The sequence below is a fragment of the Phallusia mammillata genome, chromosome 4 (genome assembly GCF_965637545.1).
Source record: "Phallusia mammillata chromosome 4, kaPhaMamm4.hap1.1, whole genome shotgun sequence".
Taxonomy (NCBI): domain Eukaryota; kingdom Metazoa; phylum Chordata; class Ascidiacea; order Phlebobranchia; family Ascidiidae; genus Phallusia; species Phallusia mammillata.
In genome coordinates this window covers 29,151,722-29,175,048 of record NC_137255.1, presented here as the reverse complement: position 1 = coordinate 29,175,048, position 23,327 = coordinate 29,151,722, and the positions used below count along the sequence as shown (strand labels likewise).

General features: G+C 37.8%; 2 protein-coding genes across 5 annotated transcripts; one reads left to right on the top strand and one right to left on the bottom strand.

Moving 5' to 3' along the window:
• The first annotated feature begins 3,629 nt into the window (after positions 1-3,629).
• Positions 3,630-23,319, top strand: LOC145224477 (uncharacterized). Of its 4 annotated transcripts, none has more exons than XM_080090982.1 (13): positions 3,630-3,687; positions 6,114-6,236; positions 6,323-6,419; positions 6,566-6,712; positions 6,940-7,094; positions 9,475-9,602; positions 13,503-13,741; positions 13,896-14,284; positions 18,574-18,711; positions 20,102-20,200; positions 20,487-20,672; positions 21,520-21,615; positions 21,758-23,319. In XM_080090982.1, exons 6-8 carry the CDS (start codon positions 9,566-9,568, stop codon positions 14,115-14,117), a joined length of 498 nt encoding a protein of 165 aa, XP_079947108.1. In that variant the 5' UTR covers positions 3,630-3,687; positions 6,114-6,236; positions 6,323-6,419; positions 6,566-6,712; positions 6,940-7,094; positions 9,475-9,565; the 3' UTR covers positions 14,118-14,284; positions 18,574-18,711; positions 20,102-20,200; positions 20,487-20,672; positions 21,520-21,615; positions 21,758-23,319. The 4 variants fall into 4 exon arrangements, with proteins under 4 accessions (XP_079947108.1, XP_079947107.1, XP_079947106.1 ...); XM_080090981.1 differs by having other exon boundaries at positions 6,319-6,419; positions 18,574-18,684; XM_080090980.1 differs by having other exon boundaries at positions 6,319-6,419.
• Positions 7,113-8,723, bottom strand: LOC145222305 (uncharacterized). Its single transcript, XM_080088404.1, has 2 exons — positions 8,703-8,723; positions 7,113-7,910 (listed from the first exon to the last, which is right to left on the bottom strand). The coding sequence occupies exons 1-2, from the start codon at positions 8,721-8,723 to the stop codon at positions 7,395-7,397; spliced, it is 537 nt and encodes a 178-aa protein (XP_079944530.1). The 3' UTR covers positions 7,113-7,394.
• Positions 23,320-23,327: the final 8 nt, after the last annotated feature.

Genomic DNA, 23,327 nt, shown 5'->3' with positions numbered 1-23,327 from the left:
AGTAATTATGCCACCAGACAGGCGTCCAATTACTGCCTGCAGAAATGTAAACTTACAACGTTGTTATCATTGCCCAACGTCCGTTTGCTCGTTGCTTTACTTTCACAAAGTTTTATGTCAATCTTTCATCTATTTAATAGTTTTTTTTTTATTTAACGTGGTGCTTACTTTTTTTCTTCTTCTTTTCACCAATTTATATATAAATCCGCCACATACAAATAGATAAGGGCAGCTTGTAAAAAAAACGCCAATTGTGGCTCAAGCTGCAGCCTTTTTGTTTTAACGCCTGTTTCACATGTTCACCCGCATGTTATCTGCTTTATTATTATACGTGGGCGCTGAAACAAATAAATTAAATTGATTGATTAATATAAGGATTTCCCGGTTTAAAGATAGTAAAATTTATTTAATAAAACCTTTTTTTATTTTATACTTGTAGCCTATAATGCGATGGTTGTAATCGAAATTTGGATTACTTCAATAGGACGGCACGTGCAAACCGCTTTAGCTGCTTAAACCTTGGTCACAGGTCACATTCCACCTGAAGTTGTTTAATATGATTGTTAGCGACGTTTCTTTTGGCTTCGTTTTGTTACAGCCGCAAATATTTAGTTGAAACTGTGTTTAAACTACGTGAAGGCAGCAGCCACTCTTACAGAACGGCGTTTTCACATGAGCGAGATTCGTGATACAAAACGGCATTTTACTATCACGTTGCCTCATTTGCATACAAGTTTTGCCGCTTGATAGAGCCAAAGAGGAGTTTGTCAAGTTCTGCGAGTTTGTCGTGTGAGGTTTTTGATGCGACAGAACCTGACCGAGATTCGATTTCAAGGGATTTTTGAATCAAATCATGTTAAGAATATTTGCTCAACGCAACGCAGCTGACAGGCCACACTGTTTCAACATGTAAGTTTTCATCAGTGCAGCTGGTGACAAAACGTTGGCCGAAACAGAGTGCACTGTCTGCAGCAATCTTATCCTTTTTAATGCCCATCGATTTCATATTTATCACAGAGTTAGTTTATTTTGCTGTGACAGTAGTAGTACGATCGACCACAGGGCAACTTGGAAACTTCATTTGTCGATAAAACAATCTAACTCTTCCATCATTGCTCATTTCGAACTTTTACCTTGGTGCGCGGTATTGCGTGCAGTTGTGGAAGTGATATCTTTCGGATACTGCAAACTTATCACTTAATGAGCCTGTAAAATTGACACGACCTGTAAAGTAAAGTTGTCTACCTTACCCCGCATCTACATCGTGTTAATTTCAAAATTACCTACATCTTGTGTGTGTGACGTTATCGTTGGTCGAAACTCTACAGGGTAAATATGTAAAAATGTTTAAACAAAACGTTGCCAGTCAGTGGTTCAACTTTCTGTACAGGACGAGGCCGAGTTCGAGCTTAATTCGGGCCTGACTTCACATTCGGGATAATTTGTGTCGTATATTTACTAATTTGATGGGAGAGGCAAGTCAAGCCTGTTTTCTTTATAATTTAGGTTTAGGTTTGATTTCAGATCAATGTAAAGTTATTAGCTATTGCCGCGAGAAGAAATTAGCGTTAAGCTTTCGTGCCACGCTACCTTAAGACTCATGTTGTTGTTTTGGTAATTTTGAAACAATACATTGCCTTGCAACACGCAGGGAAACTCCGTCTATTAATGCATCAGGTCTGCGTGACTGAAATTGATTCATGGCTCCACATCGAAAGTTTGCGGAAGTTGTATAAGGAAGTTACCTTTAAGATGGACAGGTTTCAGGCTTGCTGGCTGACAAGCGGGTTTCTGAAGAAGAGAATTGTATGATACGCTTATTTCGTAACCACAATTAACTTCTCCAGCGAGATACATAACTTCTCTGCCACGTTTCATTTGTAAATGTAGTCTTAAGCAGGTAAGGTTTGGTTTGGGTGACCGCTAAGTAGTTTTAAGAGACCGCAAGTGTTTCATTTAAATACCAAAGAATATTTTTTTTTTCAAATTTTGGGAAACCGCTGGAGAAATTTTGGGGACCGTTTCGGTGCTTTCGGTGCGAAAAAACACTGGTCTTAAGCGTGCGGCTGCTGCGTCTTTTATTATTGTCTCCTATTTATCTTACATTGGCGTATTTTTAACCGCGAGTTTTTTGTATCCGTTTCCCAATTCTGTGGCACTAGTGTAGTGTTTCTGTACAGTTATGTACCATTTTTATTTTTTCATGTTTCACAGCTAAAAAGTTTGCGCTCACAACACTACGCATGTAAAACTGTTTCGATAATAATGTTGTTGGCTTCAAAATGTTAAAATTAAATTTGTGCATTGTTTTAAAAGGTCGGTTTCAACGTTTACGAAGTCTGTCAATATTCCATTTGTTGCGGCAAACTCGCTATATTATTGTTTCTCTATTATACCATACATGAATAGTTAGAAGAAATGCACAACGTCAAAAAAATTTACGAAAATTTAATAGGGGCCCTATACATAAAAGGCTGGAAAACAAAAGGAAATAGAACTGATAACTTGTAAATTAGAGTCCGTTACTAGAAAGGTTCCAAACTTGCGAGTTAAACGTTGCTGCTTTCAGCAGCTTCGTGAAAAAGTGAGACATGATTTAGCGTGGAAACTCATCACAAAGTGGCACTGTGTTTTTTAGCGACGGCAATGCGTAGTTTGCTGTGACGTATCGCGGCATCGGGTTGCCTCAATCAGCCCAACTTCCTTTATAAACCTGAACGGTGTTTTGCATGCTGTTTTTAAAACCATGGTTGTTAACTGTCGTAGACATAAAACTTTTCTGAGGCGCTGTGTTGCTTGTATGGAATTGCTTTTTCACCAAATCCAACTCAATTAATTAAAACTTGGCGACAGTTTTCATGTATTCGCGACAGTTTTCATGTATTCTATTTTCCAAATACAGATGTGGTCAACTTTGAAACTTGTCACATAATTGTTGAGTATGAATTAGATCTTTCTTTTTGATTAACATTTGCCACAAACTATTAACACGTAAGCTTACCACACGCCCTATCTTACACTCCACGTCGCAGTGTCCTTTGCGTTCAACCGGTATGTTTTTTTTTTCAACAAAAAGGAACAAATATAAAATCACTATAGTTGGTTGCAATGTGGTTTGCTAAGTTTTAAAGACACCGTGCCAATTTATGTAGAAAATGGACTCATACAAGCAAATCACGACAATAACAAAACACTAAAATCCAATGATTCACTTTGTTTGCCTGCTTGTTCGAAAGCGTCCCAATTTCAAGCTTGAATCACTCTAATTGATACAGGATAAATGCCACCATATTTAGAGAAACCGTATTGGAGTTATGAAAGACTTGAAATATGTTTTATGCCCAAAATAACTTATGTCAAAAACACTGTGATTCCACATAGCGAGGACAACACTATTGTTTCACCGCATATTTTACATCTGGCATTTAACGTGTTAAACAAGGTGTTCTCAATATTTGGTAATCACTTTGATTTTAAACAGGAAGAGGATTCGCCATCACGTCGTGGAGGAAATGTGTTTTTAAATCTTTACTGAGGTGGAAAAAGGCGTTGCTCAGCAACCAGCCGTAGCGCGAGAAAAAATGGCGGTTTGCAGTTTGCTATAAATTTGGCTGCAAGTGCTTGATGTCAACTGCAGAAGCGCGAACTTGGCTGAGTGAAGAAATCGTTGAACAGACAAGATGCGAAGTAAGTTTTGCTCAACTTGAGTACTTTAGTGTGCTATTGAACTTTGTTTGGTTTCAAGCAATTATGTAATTATTTGGACAAACTATTGCAACCAGGAGCTACAATTAACTCTATATGTAATGTTACATGTCCGTGTTTAGTGTCATGTCATTTGTCGTTTTTCGGTGATTGCAAACGGTATTGTTATACTTGGTGATTGTGATGTTGCAATAAGGAATAGTGTAAGGGTACGTGTACTGTTTGTGTCTAATTTTATCACTGGAATTGCCAAATTTTGCCTATTTTTGCTCAATTTGCAGAACCTCAATTTTTTTTGTGGAAAAGAACCCAAGCTAACAAATACTTCGTAAGATTGACGTTCGACAGAAATTGGTTATTAGAACGTTGCAAGGACGAATTTTGTGTTTTTCGGTACAATATTCGATCGGTAACTGTGACTGAGATAGTTTTTTAGTCATTAACATAGCAGATAAATTGGTTTTATGCACCAAGCCTGCTTACTTAATTCGTAACCGGTCCAGAACCCTGCAATAACGAATCACCACTGAAGCCAATTACTCCCGCACGCTGGTTTCGCTTATGGACACAGACTTATATTTAAAACAATGTAAAAGTAACGTTACGTTACACCGGGCACGTGGCAACCCACCACCAATAGTAACACCACCACGTTTTACGGCGCCCACAGAAAAAGCCATATCATCAATTTGCGACGTCCTATTAAAGACATGCGGAACAGGCAGGCACATTCCGGTGCAATCAACGCTTTACAAACCAATCACCCATAAGGGGAAGCAGCGAGGGTTCCATAATACAAACGTAACTAAGGGGCCACAACGAAAAAGAATAAAATCAATAAAGTGACTGTGAAAAGCAAGCAAACAAACAAGCAACAAAATTTCGCTACACTTGTTGGCACAAACTCGACGATAAAACACTCAAAAAGCGCAGTTCATTGGTGTAAGTGTGCGTTTGTGTGTCTGATAAAAACGTGGATACAGCTGCTTTTTCTTCTGCTTATCTTGCTGGGTTTTAAATGTGCGTTCACTTCAGTAGTTTAATAGTGCATATACTGTGTACGTCTCAACGCAATGTGCAGTAAATCTACATAGTAATGTGATGCAATTGGCAATACCGGAAATATAGAAAACCGCCGGTATTTCTAAATGCGTGGCGCCGATTTAACACACAAATTGCGAAAAATAATTAGGATAAGATTGCTTTTGAAGTTTGAATACATTTTATGTTCTTCGGTTATTTCGGTTCTGTAAACCACTGTGATAAGCGTAATAGTTATGTTCTAGCTTGCCAAAAGCGACTTTCAAATTGACAGCAAACAACACAAGATTACAAGATGAAAAATATAATGACGTTGTACATCGTTGGTTCCTTCAGAGACGTTCCCATTGGTGATCAAAATACAGCTACTAGACAATCAATATATTATTGGTCGTTCAAGGGCACTTTAGATGAGAAACGCGTTCTTCTAATTGTTAAACATGGTATTGCCACACTTTTACTGAAACCGCGTTAAAGTTGACTTTTGGCTCGCGAGGCTACCACACGACTGTTTGTTGAATATACGTGTGTAGTTTATGGCGGAATTAGTGAGTTTTGAAAGCTGATTTCCTCGCTGCGGAAGAAATCGTTGTTAGAAATGAAATTAAAAACTATTGCGTTCTTTATTCAATACCACAACCAGTTTACAGTTACACTTGTGTGCTGGCTCTTTAATGCAAAATACCTGAAAAAATATAGGCACCCTTTTAAATGTAGGCATTTTTTTATGTCTGGAAGCTTAAGCTGATTGGTTTGGAAGGCGCCCTTATTCTGCCCTTATATCGCGCGTTAAATCAATTTTCAGCTTGTCTGACAAGCTGTTTTGACGAAGGGTGTGGTTTACCGTTTTAAATTAACTTGAACTCGGTCATTTTGTGCTTTCACTGCTTGAGCTTCGTCATTTGTGTTTGTTGGTTTGTGGAACACTTTATTGCAAGGGTGACGATATATAAAAGCAATCCCGGTATTTGATCTATAGTTGGTTGCAGAGCTTATTGGGTGTGACAAAGTTGATATTGCTTATCAATATATTTTTATATTGTGCCGGAAAAAAAATAAAATTAACTGTACTTAGCAAGTCCATTTGTTTGCAACGAAACATCACTTGTTTTTCGTGTTTGGTTTGATGGGTTGACATGTAACCTCAGTGTTTAACTTGGTATCATGTGGCAAAACATTACCTGATTAAACTCAATAACGCTTTTCAGACAAATGTACTGACTTTTACAACTCACAGAACACATCTTTATTCAAGTATGGTGTCCCACTATCTCATTCATAAATGAAGCCGAGATATTTGAGGATTGTTTTCAAAGATACACGCAATGTTTTGAGCATGTCAACCTATTTTAATTTTGCCAAATTAGGTAGATGAGTGTCACTGAAACCACAATCAAAGGTCGCTAGAGTTCGTTGACGGTTTGGACATCTCACGGTCATAGAAGGTCTGTTGGGCGTCTGCATTGTCTTGCATCCGCACTCCACAACCGGTAACGTTCATTTGCTGGGTTTCAGACATGCCTTTACACGACTGACGTTCCAACATATGTTTATAACCACTTATTTCTGTAGGCAGTATATTACCTGCGCTCACCAAGTGCGACAGCAAGACCTGATCTGCCCTTCTAATTTTCCATGCTCCAGTTTCTCTGTGTTGGTCAAGAGGAAGAGTGGTGAGCTTTTGTGTTGTTTATCTTCAAATAAATTGATTGCAAATGACGCCAGGTTTCGCAAAAGTTTTAATGCTTTACATATTTCGTGTAGCGTTCCATATTTGGCGGTGGTACGTTCAATAACTCATATAATTTTATCTTTGCAGTCCGCAATTCGAACTGGTTTGGCGATCTTAAGAACACTGCAATGAATATTTGCTCTGGTGAGACACCTGGCGGTATACGTGATGAGACAATAGCCTCAAGCGACGCATTTGAATGCAGACGCACTGTGTTGGATGAAGGACAAAGAGGTGTTGATATTAATGGCAAAATCTTTTAGTTCATTCCACAACAGACTGTATTTAAACAAGCTTTACTGCTAGCTAACATTTAACGTAAGCCGAAAATTTGTTTTATTTGCCTGCTTGTTCAAAATCGTGCTGGTTCTTAACTGAAAAAAAATCGTACGTTTATGTTAGAGTTGTAAAAGACATTGATTTTTTGACAGCAACACAGTAATTCCGACAAATATATTTAGAGACGACAACTCATCACGTTGCTCAGCAACCAGTCGAGGCACTTGAAACAAAATGGCGGTTTGCAGTTTTCCATAAATTTGGCTCCAAGTGCTTAACGTCGTCTGAAGAAGAAACTTTGCTGAGTGAAGGAATCGTGAAGAAGAAAAGATGCGAAGTAAGTTTTGTTAAATCACAAGTTCGGGAAATGTTTATTTCCAGGCTAAAATCAGTGTTGACAGTGTTGTAAAAACAAATTAATTTCGCTAAAAAGCATCTTCAGTGTCTAGAAAGCAATAAAAGGGATTAAAAATAGAAAAGGCATTGAAAATAGAAAAATCTAATGTTTCCTTCGCACACACAATCAATCCTCAACCGAAAGCCCAACAGACTTAACTGACTGGACACGCAACGAAAGATAAGAAAACGCACGAAAGATAAACACGTAAAAGCGTAAAGGGCGATGAAAAAACACGCGTCACTTACACCTCGGTAAAACCATTTTTTTAATGTTTGTTTTTGCATTGATTTTGTTTAGCCATTTGTCTTCGGCTAAATCCAGATCAACAGTACGTGGCTGTTCCACAAACACGAAACAATAGCAACTTTCAATTGATGGCTTTTTCGCAAACTTGTTTGGATGTCGTTCTTTATAATGGTGTAAAAGCGCCGTCCCATCATCGCGCTGCGAAGTGTCAAACTTCGCCCAAATGGCGCGGTGACCCGACCACCGAGTTGCAAACCGATTCTTTGTCTGGCCTACATATTGTTCTTGGCATAAGTTGCAAGTGGCGACGTAAATGCCATAACTCCTACATGTCAGATGTTGCAAGATCTTAAATCTGCGCATCGGGGTTTGCAGAAATGCGGTATTTTTAACCATGTCGGTGTTGTGGTTTCCATGGTTGCCACATAGAGCACAATGCCCGCAGGGATAGCATCCTGATGGAGCGCAATGGTTTAGTTGCCCTAAAGCAAGCTTCCTAGGGCCTCCCTACAACAAGTGTTTTTACGCCCTAGGAAACAATATGTAGGCCAGACAAAGAATCGGTTTGCAACTCGGTGGTCGGGTCACCGCGCCATTTGGGCGAAGTTTGACACTTCGCAGCGCGATGGTGGGACGGCGCTTTTACACCATTATAAAGAACGACATCCAAACAAGTTTGCGAAAAAGCCATCAATTGAAAGTTGCTATTGTTTCGTGTTTGTGGAACAGCCACGTACTGTTGATCTGGATTTAGCCGAAGACAAATGGCTAAACAAAATCAATGCGAAAATAAAATCAAAAAATGGTTTTACCGAGGTGTAAGTGACGCGTGTTTTTTCCTTCGCCCTTTACGCTTTTACGTGTTTATCTTTCGTGCGTTTTCTTATCTTTCGTTGCGTGTCCAGTCAGTTAAGTCTGTTGGGCTTTCGGTTGAGGATTGATTGTGTGTGCGAAGGAAACTTTAGATTTTTCTATTTTCAATGCCTTTTCTATTTTTAATCCCTTTTATTGCTTTCTAGACACTGAAGATGCTTTTTAGCGAAATTAATTTGTTTTTACAACACTGTCAACACTGATTTTAGCCTGGAAATAAACATTTCCCGAACTTGTGATTTATAAAATGAAAGGTGGAAATCGTTGTGACAATGGCAATAGAATAGGGAAAGATTCCCAGAATAAATTTACCAGGATTTGTAGTTTTGAACTTGTGTGGTTTGTGTTTGACTAATTAATATAGTGTATTTAAAACACTAGTTTTCATACATTTTACCCAGTACGAGGGAACTACATGATACAAACTTGTGAATGTCGGATAAGCATGCCACTAATCGAAATCACAGCATTTTTAACAATTCCGTCTGGTTGCCAAGATGCATAATCATGTTTACCAACAAAATATTATTTAATTTAGATTCTTACAAAGCTTTATCTAACTCCAAAGTATGTGACAATAAACGTATATTGTGATTATTGGTCATCAACAGTTGTTTTGAGCTAAAAATAACTTCGATCATCTTATTTAACAAACTTAAGAAAAATCGTAGAAGAAGGTTGCAAAGAAAAGTTATGTTTAGGCGTCATAATCATAGTGTAAAGGGGCGTAAACCCTGAACCGAAAAGCCCGACGCGACTTGCAACTCCGAAACGTACAAGTTATTATTAGAAAAAGGCCGAAGGCTCGTGGGAATGTCCCTCATATATCGCGAACGAGTCTCTTTACGTGTACCAAGCAACTAACATAAGCAATGACGCATAACTGGTTTTATATTATGTCACATCGCCTGATCAGATAAACGAAATGTTTTTACATGATGAACGTGGATGTCCGTTTACATTTACAGCTTCTTCAGTGCAATAAATGCGTTAGATGACATTCGCATCCGCAATTTCTACTCATCACTACTCATAAGCGCATAGAGTATTCGTTTGTTTCCGTGTGCGCTAGATCATGTGTATAACATATATTCCCTCTTTGCAACAACTATACAATACGATTTAAGTGCTGTTGAAAACGCATTTCCATTGTCGGTCAGTGCATGAAGCTAGTTGTCAAAGTTTTCGTTTTGTACAGAGAAAGCTAATTGGCAATCATCGGCGCCGGCAGAATTTGGCAAAGGGGAGATAACTTAGATCGGTGGTGCCCAACCCGTCGATCGCGTTCTATGGTCGATCTCCGACCAATTTTAAGTCGACCGCGAGGTATGCAGATAATAATATAAAATATATAGTTGTTTTGTACCACGTTTCAAAGGAGTGTCTGGGATGTCCTTATTTTATATTTATCAACATAATAAGTTGATATGTTTACAGCACAAATACTCAGAGGGCTCATTGTTACGTCACAAACGTAATAGTTGTAGTGGTAATTGTTACTTTGTACTGGTAGTTGCTCTCTTTATTTTAATTCAATGAGTGGTTTGGTCTCTACAGTTTTCTCAATATTGTACTTTAAAGATTAGTATTGGATCAAGTACACAAATAGCGCTTTTTGCACTGTAAACCAAATCTATCTGAAACCACGATAAAATTGGGCAGGGAAAATGCGAACTAATGGCAGATCCCGAGAGTTTGAATACCTCAAACGTCGATCTTGAGTCAAAAAAGGTTGAGCACCCCTGACCAGTGGCGTAGCAGCCACTTGGCGGTTCTGGCTCTGCGCCAGGGGCGGCAGGCAGAAAGGGGGCGGCAAAATGACTTAAGGGGACACTTCTGGATAAATGTCAATATTTATCAAAAAAAGTTTTTTGTTCTTATAAAAAAGGAAATTTTATCAGGATTCTGAGTCAGAAAGCCTTTTTTATAATTTGTCTTTTTTGGCCTCTAATACAGTGAGGCTTCTTTCTCGAGCAATATAGAACTTCTGAGACGCGGCACATTATTTATTATTTTTTGAAAAGATTGCTGGAACATGAAACTATTTCAAAAATTGCTGCAGTCTACTTAGGGCGGTATTTTCAACGAAAGCCAGGAGCGGCAGCATATGCTCCTACGCCACTGCCCCTGACTTAGACAATAGCCTACTTATATGAATGCATTACTGAAACAGGTATTTATGTACACATATAAGCAGGGTTGCCATACCGTCCTTATTTCTAAGATTTGTCCTTATTTTGAAGGGCTATGACTTAGAAAAGTTCATTGTCCTTATTTCTAAGAAATATCCTTATTTTTGACTTACGTCCTTATTTTGTCTTATTTTCAACAACTACAAGTCAAATCCCTGCTGAAAGTAAAAGTAAACCTAGACCTGGACAGTCGTGAGATGCACAAAGTATTTTGAACGATCAAAGAGTTGCTGGAACAGATCGTTTCTGCCCAAAAATATGGCATGTGATATATCGTGGCTCGTAAAAATGCAAAGATTTGTTCAAAAACATTTGTTTCGTTTCATATGAAAATTTAATTTTTTGGTTGCCCTTATTTTTGGTTTCAAGTCGATGGCAACCCTGCATATAAGCATGAACCATGCATCAAACTTACATTACCTAAAACCTAAAATCCCTTCTTATCCCTACGTGCCGGCGCCCATATTAACAAGCCATATTCAGGACGTGTGATCAACGTTCAGCTTTAACTAGTGATTAATGTGTTCATTATTGACTGAGACTAGAAAGCAACAACTCTTCAGATCCAATTTCTCGCAGTTAATGCTTATGTATTGCAAACATTATTAGGTTAATACACAAAACCAACTGCTTTGTTTTTAGTTTGGCTGTAGAATGTAACTGCGTGCTATAAAACACAATATAGCGTAGGTTTGGTTTTGTCAAGGATAATTTTGAAACTGTCAGTAATTTTGAGCACTCAGATATAGTAACCCTAATATGATTGCAACAACAGTGTATCAAGCGTGTACATCTGTATGTCAGTATATGTATGTGTGTAATCTAGTAAAAAACTCAGTAGTCAGGTTAAAAGCCATTGAAAAATGTGTAATAATAGAGCGTGCGTCGCATTGTATAACGCAACATCCTCTATTGTTCCTAGTCATTGGAAACTTCAATATATTCTTATGACTTCCTCATAGACCTTGCAAAAACTTTCCTGATATTAATTGATCGAAAGTTTGTTGTTACACGAAACTGTAGGCTTTTGTCCAGGCAATTCATCTTCAACAGATTTTGTGTGTTGAAGTTGATAGAACAATGTTGATGCCTGATCATGTAAAACAAATACGAGTTAGTGTGTCCGAAGCGAGTTGTCGGAATGAGTTTTGTGTGTTAAACAGTAGCTCTGCTTGCAAAATTTACAAAATTATTCAAAACTGTAACACTTGTCGCATATTTATGAGATTAGGCAATATCGTGAAAACAACTATCTTTATAGGTTGGTAAAATTCTGAAAAGCGGCATTTTTTATGCAGTAGAATACGAGCTGTGTTGAGTTTATTTCACTTGCAGAGACAAAAAAGACGCAATATCAATATAAAAAAACGTACACGACAATACATCTGAAGATTCAAAACAAATCTGTTAAGAAAAGACTGTAAAGTGCGGACAGAATGTGCTACAAACTAAGTGTAGTGGAATTTACCTTAAACCCCATTTTTTTGCTTTGTGCCACAGATTAACTAACAAACAATATGAATTTAAACATTCTTGGTTATATTGACGTGTGCTCTGGCAGATTCGCGAACTTGGTATAACTTCCAGAACTTTCAATATTCTATTGAACAGAATATAGTATATTCATATGCTGAAGCAGAGAAGAGATGTTCTGCGTTGCAATCTAATGTAGCTAACGTCAAAACCACGGCTATCTTTAATCTTTTAAAGCTTCATATAACTGTGACAGGTACAAGGTCTGATTTTCCACTGAACATTTGTATTCTATGTTAACAAGTGTTGAAGTATTTGTGTCGATTGTGTGTATATTATCACTAAGATCTAACCACGTATCATTATTGAATACATTAGTTGTGGATATGGGACATTGTAGTTTAGCGCAGGCGTGCACTGCCTGTAATCGCGAAAGCCAATGTAGGCGGATGCAAGTGTATTAAAATATATGTAGGTAATACTAACTTACCAGTCGTGCTGTAACAAATAACTTTTCGTAAGATATTCAGCCTTTGAAGCACATCTACAACATATTTCGAGAAGATTCTGTATGTTACAGACCAATTAAAAAATCAGTTGCTAATAGTGATGTACCGAATCGGCGAAATTTCGATTCGGCCTAAACCGAATATTCGGCGGTTTTGCCGAATAAATTCGGCCGAATTAACTGAATCATATATGACGTCACGCAAAGTCGTATCCTACGCGTTTGACATGAAAGCAGAAGTTTATCTACCAGACAATTAGTGCAGAATGGTTGTGTTTCGTCCTTATTTTAGTTCTGTGGGGTTTAACATTGTCCCAAGCACGATTGCCAACCCGACAATGGAAAACTGATTTTTTTGTCTGCAGTGGGAAAAGCGTCAATATTTCAAAAAATATAATGATTGACGCGTATTGACCCCAAGCACGATTGCCAACCCGACAATGGAAAACTGATTTTTTGTCTGCAGTGGGAAAAGCGTCAATATGTCAAAAAATATGATGATTGACGCGCATTGACCCTAAGCACGATTGCCAACCCGACATTTTTGTTGTTACTGAGAAGAAAGGACACGTTTAACGCTTTAAATGTGTGTTCGAAAAAGATTCGGTTTCGGCCGAATCGCAACAAATTATTCGGCCGAAACCGAATCTTTGCAAAAATGACCGATTCGGCCGAATAAATTCGGCAAACCGAATATTCGGTACATCTCTAGTTGCTAAACTTTTATTTAACATTAGTATACACATTTGTGGTTGTTGCGTAAAAAGATTTTTCGGTTCTGTGGTAAAGCTATTAAATGGACCTAGTACTGGACGGTCCCTATCTATTTTCCTTTTATTATCCTAATTTTGCACCTTGAGCGTCGACTTTACTTGTTACTGCTGACTTAACCGTTGCTTAAGGGTGCCATACAGTGCTTTTAACTCTTCAACTAATCATTCATTAATTTGCTAAACATTTTTGCAAATGCTTGAAAACCTGTAAGGTTATTTTCCACTTGAGTTTTGATGGCTTACAAACAATGATATGAACAAAACTTTACTTTTAAACCAGATGTACCTTATTGCCTTTACATCGGAGCAATGAGAAACACAAGCACTGGTTTGTTTCAATGGAACGATGGAAGTGACGTCACAACTACTCAGTGGTATATGAACGAGCCAAACAACTTTGGAGGAAACGAAAACTACTCATGCTTATGGGCGACGCTCATAGTTTTAGATTATCTTGTCTATGGCTTGATGTACCGTGCACATATTTCGCCAGATAGAATTGTCAGAAATCCATTCCAAGTAAGTATCATTAAACCCTGTAAATAACTGAGACCCAAATCAGGAAAGATATTTTTATAAACAATCGCTTGTACAATTTAAGTCGTAAAAACCTTTCCAATCTGAAATTGGTAAAAATGACATTTTGCTGAATATTCTGTTTGTTTGTTTATAGCAACTACGACAATTAGCACAACTAGAAAGACGACATCATCAACTATTGCGACAACTACCATCATCACCCCTACAACAACAAACAGATCAACAACCATCACTACCACAACAAACACACCAACAACTATCACTACCACAACAAACACACCAACAGCCATCACTACAACAACAAACACACCAACAACTATCACTACAACAGCAATCACTAAACCAACTATCGTGAAAACAACCACTACCAAACCAACAAAAACAAAGATCATAACAATTGTGACCGAAACAACCATTCCAGTCAACAAACCACACAATCCACCACTATTGGAGTAACCACGCCAGTCGGAACCAGGCAACCACTTTCATCAACCAGCAATTTAAAACCATCGAGCACTTCAGGTAAAAAAATTATTCAACAGTATTTTTTTCCTTTTCTAAAGAATATTGATACTTTAAGTTTTGTATTTAAATCACATTTTGTATTAAGTATTAGCAAAGCGTTTTGAATTATCCACAAGTGGTGCCAACAAGCTTTATATGCACTCGACTTCGTGAATTCGCATGACACTCAGTAATTGACACAACTTTTTTCACACATTATTTACTTCATCTAATTAGTTGAATTACCATTTTACCACAGCGGGAGCCAATCAAAACAACTCCTAAATGATTATTATTGCTGCTTCATGCGGCGGACTCCCCTCAGTCATAATCTGCATTGTCATTGTTTGTGTGACGTCACGGAAGCGCCGCTTTAGGTGTGACGTAACATGATGCGAGTAAAACGGAAAAGCTTAATAATAGATAGTCTAAACTGCTACTGCTACTGTAAATGAAGTGCGCTACTACAACTTAAAGTTTTTTATGTTTCTGTATTGAGCAACGTATGTATTGCGCTTGGTTGGATGAAGGAATCGTGGGTAAGGCAAAATGCAAAGTAAGGTATGTTAAACTTGTATATGCTGTGGACAATGTAGAAAATTGTTAGCATCGAAGTCTAAAGTCTGGTTTATGGAATGCAGTTGTTGTGTTTTTGTAGTTGTTGTTTAAATGATAGGATTGGTTCCAAAAAGGAAAAGTGTAAAAGGTTTCAACTTAAAACACAGTTTTGTATTTCATTGAGAATGTTTATAAACTGTTCCTAAAAACCAACCTTTTGAATTTGAAAAAAACGCTAATTTGTTATATATTTGTAATTAAACCTCAAATTAATTGCAATTTCTGCGTTTTGGTTAAGCTGTGTGATTTAATGTGCTATGGCGCATTCTGCCCTTACTTTTAAACAGTGATAACTGGGTGCAAAATTGTTGTGAAACCCAGGTGCTTGCTGGAACAAACACGTTAAAATTAGTATTCAAACCCAAAGGTTGCTAAAACGTCTATGCACAGTTGTTGTGAATTTACAACCATCCAGCAGTAAGACGTTTGACAAGCCATTGAAACACATTTAACATAAGCCCTGTAAAAACGCGTATACGCGTTGTTCTATAGAACAATTCGGTGTGTTTGTTTTCTTCCACGTCAGTAAGCACAAAGCAGCGACACGTAACATGAGATAAATCAGTAAATAGAAGCTTGGATAGATCGTTCTTACGCTTTTACTTGTGCAAAGTTGAAAATTTTCGCATTTCAAATGCAGCTATTAACTCATTATTCGTTTACCACAGTGGAAAAACTTAAAGGCTATAACTGATTTCCAATATCAAAAAAATTCCGAAAGTCCCTGCAACCTGATTTCCACGTTGCTCAACAACTGTCACACTCGGAGTACAAAAAACAATGTTAACAATCACTAAAATAAAACAAAGTGGTAATGTTTGTGTTTGCGTCAGTTAATATTTTTATATAAAGCCAACTTACACAAACTGCCTCGCAACACACCCCGAACACATAAATACACGAAAAAATGGTAAAGGGTAAAACAGCGTTTCTATTTGTAATTGGTTTTTGCGGCACTCGACAGTAAAAACTATTTCGTGAAATTTTTCATCACCTGGAGAGCGTAAATTTATTTATGAGTAAAGTTTTATTGATGAGCACGAAGCAATAAGATAGATATGGGTACAGTTGTAGTAGCCTTTCGTTTGCTTTATAGTCGAATAACTGAATACTTAAATTTTAAGCGAAGCAAGTAGCCAGTAGTTTTTATATGGTATATTCCTTTCCATGTTTCTTATGTTCTGTGTTGAATGAAGAAAACTTTAATTCGTTAGTAATTGCTTGCTGGCGTGCTCTCATTGGATCTTGTTTGGTCCGGATATAACGCAAACCGGGCAATTGGTTAAATTTCGGAATAATTTTTACCGTTTTTACAAGTTGTATCTGATGCGATTTTGCATTGTTTGTATTAACCGATTGTAGTTGTTAGGGAATTGCAGTTTGAGAATTTGATCAGTAATTCTGCATAAACGCATTTCCTATGGTTAAACTCAAACGAACACTCAAACCAGAATAAAGTGACCAAAAGTATCAACCCACGCCAAAATGGCATGAAGCTACATATTTCAAAATTGACCACCTTTGAAACGTGTAAAATTGTAAAGCCAGTGACTGATGAAAACGAACGAATGAAGCGTGTTCCCAGTCTGCAAAGTAACGAAGGTCGTTGAACAATATGTCTGGCCGATGCCGATGTGTCAGTACAGGTCGGCGTCGGTAAACACACACATCAAGTAACATGATACTAATCAATAGTAACGTGGTTAGGTGGATATAAAGTTGCAGACCACGTCAGTCGCTTTTATTCGGTTCGGCTTATCTGTGCAAAGGTGACCGTTTTCGCCCAACGGCCTGAATCTATTTTAATCAAATACTTTGCCATGTAAGTGTGGTTGATTGTATTTAGTATTTTCAAACAGTTCTTATCACCGCTATTGCAAATGTCAGAAAGTCAAAAAGCAACTTCAAATCGTCTCCATTCGATGAAATTGTGCAAACCACTGGTTTTTTTTCTGCGACGCCCGTTCATATAGTAATCTCAAACCTTCAAATTTTCATTAGATTTCGCACAATTAATAAGTCTGTTCATTTTTTTGGATTACTCTTGATTTTTTGAACTCATTAGAAATTGACACAATTGCCCAGCTACTAGTGGGTAAAGCGAGGCTTAAATTAAAAAGAAATTATAAGGATATTTGGTTATTTGTTCACAATTGGAACCCACAATTGGAAAATTATTTATTGAAGGTGATGTTTCATAAATTCTGTGCATAGCGAAAATAAGGGTTGTGCTCCCATGTTCAAGAACCACTGGATGGAAACGATGATATTGACTTCTGCCAGGTTTAAATTTGAACAAACCACGCGTCTCAGATCCCGTTTGAGTTTTATCTAATGGTTAACTAGTGATAAAACTATGCTCGGACAGAAATCCTCCTAAACCATGACAAAATTCCATTGTTGACATCTTGTTTTAAGTGTAATTTGCATTTCATTGCTGCCAAAAAAAAAAACGAATGGCTGAGGTGCTAAATAAATGTAACCACACAATGTATGATGTCAAACGGTGCGTAGGTTTTAAGACAATGTGCAGATAAACCCCTGTTAAGCCGGGTAGGTTGTTGAACAGTACGTAGGGTCGTTGTGATATTTTATTCGGCGTCCTTAAACACCTTGCGGCAAGGATACAAGTAACGTGATAACACAGCTGAACAAATTGTGGTAAGAGTTCTTTGAACTGCGTCAACTGTTATTGTTCGATGAGATTTTATCTGTTCAAAGGTGACTGCAGCAAGAGTTTTGTTCGCTTGAAAATTTAGTTTTGATACATAAATTTCTGGGAATGCGGACAGACCAATCAGATCTTTTGGAACAGTTGCCAACAACAAATTTAATAATTTTCATGGTTTCCTTGACCTAAAGTACGATCCGTTTTACATTGCACATGCAAGTGGTTTTGCTGTCATTTTTTGTATGTTGACTACATAAACAAGTATTGCTATGAAAACATTTTGTGGGTGATTTGTTCCGTTTGTGCCATGCATGGGCAACTTATAGTTTGCGGCCAGAGAAGGTTTTTTTCTACAATAAAATGTTTTTAGTCAAAGTCATCTTTTATAAGTTACAATTTAGGTTCCTGGTCAGGCCTTGAACTAATGTGACCAACATTAAAAAGGTTGCTCATAATTTACACTATGCCAAAGTGTGTACAAGATTCTAGGGCCCCCCTCGACTGGCCCCACCATCGCTTCGCCCCCCAGTCGTTTTATACTCATAGTGCGCCAAACTCACTTTCTGGTGAGCTCCCGCCACATAACGCTTCATAATACGGGGTAGCTGCAGCGCGTTTAAATCATGATCCGCCCACTATACCATCCACTATTTGGGCTGCATAACGTCTCAACGTTGAGCAGCTATTTCGTCTTGGTGATTGTTTTAGTGCAATTCTGTTACTATTTTGTCTTTCACGAAAAGAAATAAAGTGGACTCAACTCAAGTGGTTCCTATAGTCCTTATAAATGCGCCTAAACGTTAATTTTTTTAAAAAACTTCCCTTCCTGACATTTATTACATGGAGGATGTTCTTTACAAAACTGTTTTGAAATTAGATTAGAAAACCTTGGCACACTATAAGGTTGTAAACTATAAGTTTAAAACATCGCAAGTTTACTATGACGATTACGACAATCCATAGAATGTGTGACGTCATAAACCAACGTAAAGTATAATTGTACTCCCTGTTTGTACAGATCACCACGCTGACAAGTTAACATCTGGCAGCATACGACTAAAATAAGGCATAAAGGGGAGTAACGCATTTGAGTGCTGATCCACTGTGTTGGATGAGCTCGACTACGAAGGTATTCTTGGGCAGGATTTGAATAAAGGTATTATGTATGTATTGTGATGGACTTGTGATGAATGCCAAGCCAATGTAAAGCAGGAACCTCTTTTGTAAATCGTTTACAATCTTATATAGCTTTGTTGCGCATTTACCACGTTCGTAAAGCGAGCAACAACTTTAGGCTAATCACGGAAAATACCTGAAATACCATTATAAAGTAAAATACTCAAACATTTGCAATAAGTTCCTTAAAACTAGTGATGTACCGAATCGGCGAAATTTCGATTCGGCCGAAACCGAATATTCGGCGGTTTTGCCGAAAAAATTTGGCCGAATCAACCGAATCATATATGACGTCACGCAAAGTCGTATCCTACGCGTTTGACATGAAAGAAGAAGTTTATCTACCAGACAATTAGTGCAGAATGGTTGTGTTTCGTCCGTATTTTAGTTCTGTGGGGTTTAACATTGTCCCAAGCACGATTGCCAACCCGACAATGGAAAACTGATTTTTTGTCTGCAGTGGGAAAAGCGTCAATATGTCAAAAAATATAATGATTGACGCGTATTGACCCCAAGCACGATTGCCAACCCGACAACGGAAAACTGATTTTTTGTCTGCAGTGGGAAAAGCGTCAATATGTTAAAAAATATAATGATTGACGCGCATTGACCCCAAGCACGATTGCCAACCCGACAACGGAAAACTGATTTTTTGTCTGCAGTGGGAAAAGCGTCAATATGTTAAAAAATATAATGATTGACGCGCATTGACCCCAAGCACGATTGCCAACCCGACATTTTCGTTGTTACTGACAAGAAAGGACACGTTTAACGCTTTAAATGTGTGTTCGGAAAAGATTCGGTTTCGGCCGAATCGCAACAAATTATTCGGCCGAAACCGAATCTGTGCAAAAATGACCGATTCGGCCGAATAAATTCGGCAAGCCGAATATTCGGTACATCTCTACTTAAAACTGTATTCTCGATGTTATCTATGATTACTCCACATGTTTAGTGCCGGTCAATAAATGTATTTTTCTGACATTGCCTGTTGGATCACTGTACATTGTCACCCAACAATTGTAGGCAATAAGAATGAACTCTTTTAAGCTTCCGCCAATTTTGGTTGTGTCATTACAGCTAGGCACATTTTCCCAAAGTCGTTTAGCCCTTCCGCTTTGTATTTTAAAACGTCGAACTAAAGTTGAACACCTGGCGATATGGTTTCTAGATGAGACAATAGTTGATAATAAAGCAGTCAAACACACACGCGCTGTCCTGAAAAAAAAAAAACACAAGGAGAAAAACTGAGGTATGGAAGGTCCAATGCACACAGTTGCATGATTAAAATTGTACCTTCTCTTACCGCTTGGCGATTTTCAAACCTACAGCAAATATTTGCTCTGGTGTGACACCTAGCACTACACTAGATGCAGGCCTGGAGCGAAGCAGTCGAAAACAGACGCACTGAGTTTGGAAAGACCGAGAGATCGAAGACAGGAAGTTTCTGCGTACCGATCGGAATAAAGGTATTGGTTATAAGTCAAGAAGACGCCCGTAATGTACGGGAATGATTCTCTGGCGTATTATCCTCGTTAGAAAAGCGACCACGACTGTTTTGGCAAGCAGCGTATTTCACTAGTGGATGAGGATTGAGTTGCATTAAATTGTGTCAACTGTTTAACGTTTTGCTCATTGCCTTTTTTTCGTTTGATTTTGCAGGTGTTATCACAGTACCATTTTCCCAAGGTTTGGGTACTTTAGCCCTTCCATTTTGTACAACTAAATATCCACTTAAACTTCTATTTTGTACAGACCACCATGCTGTCAAGTTTTTACCTTCCCTGCTATCTTGCTATCGGTGCCTGATGCAGTCAATGTTTGCTCTCGTGGGACACCCGACGACTCTCGTGGGACACCCGACGGCCCTTTGATCTTATAAACAAACCGAGAGCGAAGCACTGGAATGCAGACTCACTGTTTTGAAGAGCAGCTTAGAGGGTAGGGTTCCTGCTGGGTTGTTTTTGCAATAGTTTTTTTTTTGTCAAAAGTAATCAGGTACACGGGTCTACACAAACACTACTACATACCACTTTATTTACATCGTATCTTTGCTATCCAAACGCGCATCTTGCTGTCGGTGTTCTCGCACAGTAAAGATATCGCCATATCGCGAACTGAAGTAATTACATTCGCTACGTAACATGCGTGCAAATCATGCTGTTTTTAGATTATCACGTCTTGTTGACTGAATATATAGGAAAACCTCTATTCCAGATTAACAATGATTGTGCCCTATATTTACTGTCACCAAATCGCATATGCACATGTGTGGGGACCCATTAGATTATGCTTGCAGAAACAATTATGTTATAATGTGCCAGGAAAAAGATAGGGACCCAATGAAATGTAGGTGCCAAATATATATCCATTATAAATATAAATGGTATATTTGCCCCCGAATGGAAACGCACTCTGTGGGAGAGAAACGACAGACGGGATGAATCCTTGCTCGAATAAATACAGGATACGGTAACAACATTAGGTGTTTCTATGACCGACTGTTGTGATGATTCAATAAAGCAACACTACGAACAAATTTATCAATAGGTTGCAATTATGTATGGGGATGTCCCACTTGGCAATTCCTCTGGATGCATTTCGTAAAGCAAACATCAACTGGTCCACTTTTCTGTATCAATGAAATGCTCTTATGCACTTATTTATTGTAACTTTTATAATTTTGTTGTTTCTTAATGTCACATAGTTTAGAAAAGCGAGTCTACGAGATGGGACATTTTTACCGACATTACAACACACGATCCAAATCACTTATATTTGTTGACAGGACATTACCTGCTCTTATCAAGTGCGACAGCAAGACCTGATCTGCCCTTCTCCTTCGCCATGGTTCAGTTTTTTGTGTTGGTCAAGAAGAGAAGTGGTGAGCTTTTGTGTGCATTATATTTAGATAAAACAAACATCCTTTAACAATTTGGTAAGTTGTGTTTATCTTGCTTTGATTATCAAAATTATGATTTAAATCTTATTCTAAAGTGTAGCTGTTTTTTGTTTGTGTTGTAAAGTTTAGTCCAACAGCGGCACGCAGCTAACGATAGTGGGAGTGGGTTCAAAGTTTTAGTTTGTAACAATGCAAAGCCGAATGCACGCTGCAAAAATATTGTAACGATTGGGACACAACCTATCCAACAATATTCTGGTACAGGACTAAGGGGACTAATCAAACTAGATGACGAAGTATTTTTTTGGCAGTGAAATGAAATAAGTGATTGCACATGATGCTGCATTGTAAGATTTCAAACTTGTGTGTGCAATATCTTCTGTCCATGCTTGCAATAACGTCCCTTTGTTATTGTAAATTATCACTGTGCTATTACCTTTTATGTGATTTGAAGTTTGTTTTTAGTTGTTTGAAATGTGGCTCTGTTGCAGGTAAAAAATAGATTCATGACTAGCTGGTCGTTCAGTGCAATGCACTCTCGATTTTAGTAGTAAATGTTTTACCTACAGAAATTAATTCCAGATGAATGTGGTAAATTATTTTTCTGTTCAGTATTGTACCACACTTATAAGCAAGTTATAAATGACAAATGAGATAGTTGGTGGCGTGTGTTGCTTTTTCAGATTTGTTATCACTACGTTTGTCAGCATGATAATAGGTATACAACAAAAACAGGTAGAATTTAAACCAAACAGTTAATTTATTTTTTTGTATGACTAGTTAGGCTAATGCAGAATATTACAAAACTTGTGGGGATTCTAGTAAATCGACAAAGGCTTACTTCTGTTAAGAAATTTATTAAACAGTGTGGATACATGTGTTACTTTTTACTCAGAAACTTCTGCAAATTGATAGAACAAAGATCATTTTCTTCTTTTTATGCGAAATGTTTTATTTTCTATAACCTAACTTTTTTCATATACCTAACGTTCATTTGTTCCTTAAATGATGACTATGTATCTTGCTATAAAAACGTTTTTACACTTTTTGTGTTTCAGTTTTCACGCATGGTGTGTTCGCATTTTGCGTTTCAACTTTCTGATGATGTCGTAAACACGTTAGTGGTTTTATGAGCAAGGTTTTTATTACGATGTTGTTACGTACTCGATTACCCGCTTAGGTGCACGAACCAAATCACTATGTGTGGACCCTGAAAGGGGAAAACAAGGCAGTGTGCATTAGGCGTCAATTCGATAAAAAAGTTAATAGGATATTTAGTTAAATTTTTTAGAACAAATCCAAATATCACGGGCAGCGAATTTTAGATTTGTTTTGCGAAGAGATCAAGCTGCGCATGTGCTCTACTGTAGCAATGTCGTTTGTGAAAACAGAGCGCTATTTTAAAACTGCGCTGATGCATTGATCAATGACCTAATTTTCACTCACGAGATTTTTTTGGGACAAGGTTTAATAATGTTTTTAATTTTACTGTTTTGCAACTATTGAAAACTGCTGAAACATTGTGTTTTGTGAACCACATCGTAGGTGGTTCTGTTTTGTAATTGATGACTTATCTTGTCGAAAGATTATTGTCGATATTTGACCATTATGTTTATTATTGCTTTTGCATTAGGTTATATTTGGTGTTTTGTTATTCTAGTTTGTGCACCTTTACTTTTGCGCAGCCCTAGCAA